General features: G+C 32.1%; 1 protein-coding gene across 3 annotated transcripts in view; it reads right to left on the bottom strand.

Moving 5' to 3' along the window:
* cdh12b (cadherin 12b) overlaps positions 1–9,388 on the bottom strand; it is a 321,993-nt gene that overhangs the window by 129,866 nt on the left and 182,739 nt on the right. For all 3 annotated transcript variants that reach the window (XM_021480407.3, XM_021480408.3, XM_073918845.1), the window contains exon 3: positions 1,284–1,578. In XM_021480407.3, coding sequence (XP_021336082.2) covers positions 1,284–1,578 — 295 coding nt within the window. The remainder of the gene's footprint in view (positions 1–1,283; positions 1,579–9,388) is intronic.

Here is a 9,388-nt window from a genome sequence, read left to right as displayed (position 1 = left end):
TTTCTGAATGAATAAACTGCTGAATGAATTTCTGAATGAATGAACTGCTGAATGAATGAATGAATGAATAAACTACTGAATGAATTAATAAACTGCTTAATGCACTTCTGAATAAATAACTACTGAATGAACTTATGAATGAATGAACTTATGAATGAATGAATTGCTGAATGATTGGACTTCTGAATATTTGAACTGCTGAACGAATGAACTTCTAAATTATCGAACTGCTCAATGAACTTTTGAATGAACAGACCACTAAATGATTGAACTGCTGAATGAATGAATAAATGAATGAATAAAAGAATGAATAAAATCCTGAATAAATAAACTGCTGAATGATTTATGACACATACTGTATGTTTAATGTGTATTAATTGACATCTTATGAGAAAAAAAATAAAAGTAAAAAAAGCACAACACTGAGTCTTTAAGCTGATGAAGATGATTTTGGATGTTGGTGTTTGGTTGCACGCTGGCTTTGAGTTGTCAAAAATCCTCAAAATAGTTTTTAAGTGTGAAAAACCCAGAGAAATTTAAACTGATCTGCATTGTTTTTTGGCAGATAAAAAGTTTCAGAGGCAGTGTGTAAACATTATTGTAATAACCATAATAACATTACATGTGAGGCTATATGTAAAAAGGTTGAACAAAATTTTGGGCTTTTGTGACTGACTTGCATTAAATAAAATTAAGTTCTTTATTAAAATTTATTAATTAATATTTATTTATTTTTACTATTTTTAATTGTTCTTAACCTGCACTAATAAAATTAAATAAATTAAATTAAAACCTTGTTAAACAGAAACAAAAAATGTAAAAATAAATAAATAAATAAATAAAAATAAATAAATAAAATATAACCTTGTTAAACAAACGCATAAAAAGTACAAAAAAATAAATAAAATTACAAACAAATTAAACTAAAACCTTGTTAAACAGAAGTATAAAAATAATAATAAAATTAATAAAACAAGAAAATAAAATACAATAAAATAATAAGACAAAATAAAATAAAATTAACTCAAATAAAATAAAATTTAATTAAAATCTTGTCAAACAAAAGTATAAAAAATAAATAAATAATATAATTATATTAAATTAAATACTAAAACAGAATTAAATTTAATTTAATTAAATATGATTAAATTAAAACCTTGTTAAACAGAAGTATACAAATTAAAATAAAATAAAATAAAATAAAATAAAATAAAATAAAATAAAATAAAATAAAATAAAATAAAATAGTCATGCTCTTTTTAGCTCAATTGTTGTCTTCTTACCCACAGGCGACATCTCAGGTACACTAGCCGTGTAGGGTCCTTCCAGGAACTTTGGCTCATTGTCATTGATGTCCTGCACTTTGATAACAAACTCAGACTCAGGTTCGAGTGGCCGGTTGGTGTCAATGTCGACCGCTTGTGCTCTCAGTGTGTAGTACGGCTTCTCCTCGCGGTCCAGACTGCGTAATGCATGAATGTCTCCGGTGGTCTGGTCGATGGTGAAGATTGTTCCAGCTCCGTCACCCGACAGAGTGTATTTCACTGCGCTGTCGCCTTTATCCAAGTCAGTGTGCAGCTAATGAGGGACAGGAGAAAAAAAAATCTGTTAAACTGTGACAGATGAATCTAATATGCATTATAGAGTCTGTCAGCAAGGACTATATTTACAAAACAGCATGCTTTTTCTAAAACGGTTAATACACAATATGTAAACATGGGATGAGGAAATATATGTATTATCTTGTGTTTTTTTTTTTTTTTAATTCATCAAGATGAATCAAATAACCACAGATATTAGGAACTTTGCTCATGTTTTGTTTCATTTTAACACTGTATATGATATTACCGTATATTATATTATATATTGACAAAACATAAATTTCTATCGATTTTATAAATTTTATCAATCGGTTTTATCAATTTATTTCCTTTTAAATATTTTTTATTTCATATCCTTTTATTTCATTCTGGTGATGTTTGGTCACTTTGGAAACTTTCTTTCTTTCTATCTTTCTTTCTTTCTTTCTTTTCAAAATATCTGAAGTTATTTAGTTTAAGAAAGGGAGCACTAAATAATGCATTAAAGCATTCTCAACTGTAATGGCGTAACTGCAAATGAATGTTAAGTTTATAAAGATATAATGTGGTACAAGTGCTTACACAATAATCATCTGTTTTCTTGATGTAAGTGTCTGAAAGTTAGTAATGGAATCATTTTTGACAGAAAGCTTCAGTGTTTAGACACTCAATGCACATTTCATGTTGAAAAGATTTCCTTTGATTTAAACTCTGAGAATCTGATTTGCTCTGTTTGCCTGCAGGTAGATAAATCTGACCTAATTCTATCTGCTTGAAATGAGCTGTGTCTCTTTCTCTCTGTTTTTTTTTGTTGTTTTTTTTGTTTTGTTTTTTAATGTGTTTTTTGCCTAAATACTCTTTTTATGTTCAAGAGTTTTTAAATATTTAATTTCAATTGGTATTCCCTGAAGTCAAATACTACAATAAGCTCTGACTTGAAATAAATGCATAAATAAAAAAAAAAGTCTTTAAAGTGCAAAGGTTCATAGTATTGATTTGACATTCCTAACATTTTCTCATGTTATTATATAGTATATTATTCTTATTCATGTTTGTCAATTTACAACAATAATGTACCTAAATGTCTAAAAAGACAATTTCTTGTTTAGTATTTGCCCTTTGCACTATATATATATATATATATATATATATATATATATATATATATATATATATATATATATATATATATATATATATATATATATATATATATATATATATTAATATATATTAATATATATTATAATATATTTTATTTATTTCACAAATAAAGAACTGTCTTATGTGTAAAGACAATAATTAAAATGTAACGGAATGCTTAATGAACTGCTGAATGATTGCACTGCTGATTGAATGAACTGCTCAATAATTAACTTATGAATAAATTAACTGCTGAATTAATGAATAACTGCTGAATAAATTAACTGCTAAATGAATGAAAGAATGAATGAACTGCTGAATGAATGAGGGAACTGCTGAATGAATAAATGAACTGCTGAATGAATGATATGCTGATAAATAAACTGTTGAATGAATTAATTAACTGCTGAATGAACTGCTGAATGAAAGCAATGCTCTATAAATGAATAAATTGCTGAATGAATGAATGAATGAACTGCTGAATAAATTACTGCTAAATGAACGAACAGCTGAATGTATAAATGAACTGCTGAATGAATAAACTGCTGATAAATGAACTGCGGAATAAATGAACTGTTGCATGATGATTGAACTGCTGAACGAATACTGAATCAACAAACTGCTGAATTAATGAATGAACTGCTAAATGAACTAATGAAATCAACAAACTGCTGAATTAATAAATGAACTGCTAAATGAACTAATGAAATCAACAAACTGCTGAATTAATAAATGAACTGCTAAATGAACTAATGAAATCAACAAACTGCTGAATTAATGAATGAACTGCTAAATGAACTAATGAAATCAACAAACTGCTGAATTAATGAATATACTGCTAAATGAACTAATGAAATCAACAAACTGCTGAATTAATGAATGAACTGCTAAATGAACTAATGAAATCAACAAACTGCTGAATTAATAAATGAACTGCTAAATGAACTAATTAAATCAACAAACTGCTGAATTAATGAATGAACTGCTAAATGAACTAATGAAATCAACAAACTGCTGAATTAATGAATGAACTGCTAAATGAACTAATGAAATCAACAAACTGCTGAATTAATGAATGAACTGCTAAATGAACTAATGAAATCAACAAACTGCTGAATTAATGAATGAAATGCTAAATGAACTAATGAAATCAACAAACTGCTGAATTAATGAATGAACTGCTGAATTAACTACTGAAATCAACAAACTGCTGAATTAATGAATGAACTGCTGAATTGACTACTGAAATCAACAAACTGCTGAATTAATGAATGAACTGCTGAATTAACTACTGAAATCAACAAACTGCTAAACTGATGAATGAACTGCTGAATGAACTACTGAATGAATGAACAAACTGCTGAATAAACTGCTAAATTAATCTGTTGAATGAATGAATTGCTGAATTAATGTATGAATGAATTGCTGAATAAATAAACGGCTGAATGAACAGACATAAATTGATTGCTGAATGAATGAGTGAATGAACTGAATTAATAAACTTCTATTTAGATGAATCACTGAATGAATTAACTGCTGAGTGCATGAATGAAGGGCTGAATAGATGAACTGCTGAACAAATGAGCTGCTGAATGAAACGCTGAATGAATGAACTGCTGAATGAACAACCTGCTGAATAAATGAACTTCATCAATTAATCAATCAATCAATCAATCAATCAATTAATCAATCAATCAATCAATCAATCAATCAATCAATTCAACTTATCTTTATTTGTATAGCGCTTTTACAATGTAGATTGTCAAAGCAGCTTCACATTCAGTTTTCAGAGTTTAACTTCAGTTAATTTAGTACCAATCAATCAATCAATTAATCAATCAATCCTATACTGTTGTACTATGAATTTGATTCTGATTTGAATCCTATTTTTTTTTTAATTAATTAAATTCAACTGTTTTCAAGTCAACACTGAGGTGCTCAACCCTGATTATATTGATTTAAATTCGAACAAAGCCTTATAATGGTAAATTAATAATCTAGCATATCCATGTCATACAGTGTCAATAATCAAACACAATTCTCGCATCAACCAAAGACTGAGCCCAAGTTGCAGAAACAGTCAACTTTTATAAAAACCTTTTTGTTTTTCCCAATCTGCATAAAATCTAGAGAGCACCGTAAACCTGAAAGAGAGCTTAATTATCAGACTGCTTCATTTTCACCCATCTGCACATTCAGAAAGGAAGAAAAGAACGAGAACAGACACAATAAAACAAGAGCAAAGAAAAGAGAGGTTTTCAAAAGAGCTAAAACTCAACAATCACTCCAGTAATAACCAGAAGTGGAAAAGTTAGGTGATACTAATTAAAAACGGAATTAGAATAACAATAGCAATCAGTTCCACAAAAGGGATTCACGAGCCGACGGTTTCCTCAAGACGTCTCAGATGAAAATATTCATGCAAAAGTGCTTGGAACATCTCCGTCTCTCTTTGATAATAAGTTCAGTGGCAATCTAACAGAAGCTGGACTAAGCAGCCTTTCCAGACGCTCATTACGCTCTCAGAAGAAACACTTGCTCTTATTTTTTCACACGCACGACAAGTTCAAGTCGTACAGCATAAACTGACAAGCGCAGAAGAAAGTGAGAAATGTGTATTTACATGCAAATTATTGGCAAATCAGAAAAACAGCAGGGGAGAAATAGAAAGCCTGAAGAGGTTCAGTGAATACTGATGCCTGTTAGAGGGTTATTTACACACACACACACGCGCGCACACACACACACACACACAGAGAGGAGCCGCTGAGAACGAGTCTAAACACTTATACACACCCAGGTCTCATCTTGGTCAAAAAAAATAAAATAAAAAATAATAATAAAAAAAGTTAAAAATAAACAAATAAATGAATAAATAAATAAATAAATAAATAAATGAATAAATAAATAAATAAATAAATAAATAAATAAATAAATAAATAAATAAATAAATATTTCTTATTGTTCATGTTTTGTTCACGAGTGAGGGAAGGATGAACTTGAGATTGACAGGCAGTTTGGTGCAGTGGCAGCAGTAATGCGGTCGATGTACCGGTCTGTTATGGTGAAGAAGGAGCTGATTCGAAAGGCAAAGCTCTTGATTTATCGGTCAAACTACGTTCCTACTCTCACCTATGGTAATGAGCTTTGAGTTATGACCGAAAGGACAAAATCTCGGATACAAGTGACCAAAATGAGTTTCCTTCGCAGGGTGGTAGAGTGCACCCTTATAGATAGGGTAAGGAGCTCTGTCAACCGAGAGGAGCTCGGAGTAAAGCCACTGCTCCTCCACATCGAGAGAAGCCAGCTATGGCTCGGGCATCTGTTTCGGATGCTTCCTGGACGCCAACCTAGGGAGGTGTTCCAGGCATGTTTCACTGGGAGGAGGCCTCTGGGAAAACCCAGGACACGCTGGAGGGACTATGTCTCTCGGCTGGCCTTGGAATGCCTCGGGATTCCCCTGGAGGAACTGGAGAAAGTGTCTAGGGAGAGGGAAGTCTGTGGTTCTTTCCTAAGACTGCTGCTCCCGTGACTCTGCCAAGGAATATGGTTGAAAATGAATGAATGAATGAATGAATGAATGAATGAATGAATGAATGAATGAATTAAATAATAAATGAATTAAATAATAAATAAATAAATAAATAAATAAATAAATCACCAGAGGCTTTTTCACTTGACTTTGACCTGATTTCATAGACATGATTTTATACTGTTAAAACTGTATTTTCCTACCCCTAAACCAACCCTCACATAAAACAATTTGCATTTTAACATGTTCAAAATACTTCAACTTTTACATGCTGCAGCTTGGTGGATCCTCAACTCCATTGTGCTCTGACTCTCTGTTACAATAATCAAAAGACTAGAACAATTATAGATGGTTTAATATAAGCATTAACAGGGAAGTCTATTGTAAATGGTCATTATTAAAATAAACAGCAACTTCATAGCATATGTGTATTTCCAGAGCAAAGTATTAAAGGGGAAATAATGCACTCAGTCAAGTTTACCTTATTTTGTACATTGAATTCCACTTGAAATGAAAGTAAATGAAAGTATATTAAACAAACTCGATTAATGTAACCATTACGTCAGTAACAATTCACTCTCTGTATTACGCCCATGCCTGGGGTTTCAACCAGGTCCGCAGCTGATGTAATGTGGGTGGGTACTTTCACTTTTGACTACTTCAGCCCTCACCTCTTTTCGTGTTCAAACCAAACTAAGATCGGCACGGTGTTACTTATGGCAGGTTTTTACATCCTTCTTACATATTGATAGATCGAGTTGATCGACTTGAAGAGGGAATATGTCTTGACATAATCCACACAGACATGACTTAGTAAAGTGTGAAGTCATGAATAATTTTAACCATTGCATTAGTCTGAATGTAAATCCCTTTGTCAGGCAGCGTTGGAGAGATTGAATCAAAATATATCAAGCGAATTATGTGCGGTAATTATCAAGCGGTATTAACAAAAGAAAAATACACAACTTAAGACACTTAAATGCTTGTATTTGTTGTATTTTCACCAGCAATGAGATGTCCACAGCTTTATGCATTGAGTTCAATTAGGCTGTCCAGTCTCTGTTTTCAGTCTGTTACAATCATGGGTGAAACCCAGACAGGCGGTCAGCAGCGTAATACAGAGAGTGGAGCAAGTGATCGGTAATTAAAAGGGTAAAAAAGAAAAATAGAATAAATATATATATATATATATATATATATATATATATATATATATATATATATATTAGACACACATCTGATGCTTGTATTTGCACCAGCTTCACGTCTACAACTTCACACATTGGGTTAAATTAGGCTTTACAGTCTCCCTTATTTCCACTGTATCTGTTCAGCAGAGGGAACAGAACCAACCCCGTGACGTCAGACACAGTGACATTCCAAGATGGCAGCGCCTTAGGTCTAAAATCTATAGTGAAACATGACGTTTTCTTCTAAATGTTTACATTAATCGAGTTTGTTTAAAATACTTTCATTAAAGTGTAATCAAATGTATAAAACAAGGTAAACTCGACTGAGTGCTTCATTGCCCCTTTAAACTTTTACATTTTTTTTTTATTTTAACAATTGGCAATTGACTTCAAACATCTACTTAACTCCATTTGAAATCCTGTGCACTTTATCATATAATCTCAAACCTCCATCATGCTATTTTCAGCTTCGATATCAAGAAAAGTGCTGTATTGTGTGCGTATTGTCTCAGTCAACAGGTGCTTTGAGAGCAACAGTTGCTTCGTCTTACAATAGAGACAATTAGAACCTTGTTCTACCGCCTGCTGGTTCAATAGGGTTCAATATACTGGAGGAAGAAATAAAGGCTCTATTATTACACATAAGCCAAGAATCACCCTGTCAAAATTACTTCTAAAGTCTTTTTTACCGCTTACACAACCAGTAATTATTAAAGCTATAATTCTATCAAAGAGGATAAGACGAAGCCTTTTAAAATGTGATCGCATGATATTCTTACACCATTTTAAAAAGCTGTTAGTGTGAACTCTGTAATGATATGCGTGGCTTTCTGTGTGCTTCTGTAAGTGAGCGCATGATCATATGGTTCACTACATGCTGTCTGGCCAGTTATTAAATGCATGTTTGGTTTGCAGAGGAAGTGTCAGCTCGATGACTGGAGATTTCTTACACACCAGGATAGTGAAACCCCTTGAGGACCGCCGTTCCTGCACACGCACAGCATGCTAATACAGTCAGGCCAGGGCCTAAACACTCAGCCAATTCAGATAAATAAATACATTCCCTAGCGAGCAGCGACTGCAAAAGTCTGAGGAAAGCAGTGGTAGAGTCATTTACACCCAAAACGTGAGTGTGTGTGTGTGTGTGTGTGTTTATGTATTTATTCATGTGAAAAAGCACACATCTGTCCAAAAGGATAAATATGTGATTGTGGACCAGATATGTTAGGAGTGGGCGACGTGACCAAAATGATATATAATGTGTGGACATTCAATATCTTCTTGAATCTGATTGGATGTGAGGTCTTTCCAGTCATGCAATATTCAACCTCTACTACCACATAAGCTGCTTTATAGTTTGCACAACTCTTCCTTTAGCATTCCTCACAGACAGTAGCTGGGTTTCCAATCTAACATAAGGCAAATGTTTTCACTGTTAGAGTGGCTGACTGTAGTATTGGTAACCTAGTAACCAATGGTAAACAGTAAACAAGGAAAGCATGATGAAGACAGCTGATTGGTTACGTGGGTGTAATGTTAGCTATATTATAGTTGATGAGTTTCCATTACTCCATTATTATTTTACATTATTCTGATCTCACGAGGAAACTTAAATATTTTATGTTTTGTCAGTTTATACGTACAAATTACAAAGTCATGGGATTTTAAAAGGGGGTGGTCCATCTTTGTCACTCTGGGTTAAGGAAATGCCTTCTTGTATAGCAATGGAAAGACTGGCTTACTCAATCAAACTAAAAATGCTCATATTTTACAAGATTTGGGACTTCTTCCTTCATTAAAAAAAAAGAATGGACAGACCATTTAGTAATCCCAAATAATGTGACACACAGTGTTAATTTGTTATACATATATATATATATATATATATATATATATATATATATATATATATATATATATATATATATATATACATATTATTA

The sequence above is a fragment of the Danio rerio genome, chromosome 12, assembly GCF_049306965.1.
Source record: "Danio rerio strain Tuebingen ecotype United States chromosome 12, GRCz12tu, whole genome shotgun sequence".
NCBI lineage: Eukaryota > Metazoa > Chordata > Actinopteri > Cypriniformes > Danionidae > Danio > Danio rerio.
This window is presented reverse-complemented; position numbering and strand designations above follow the sequence as displayed.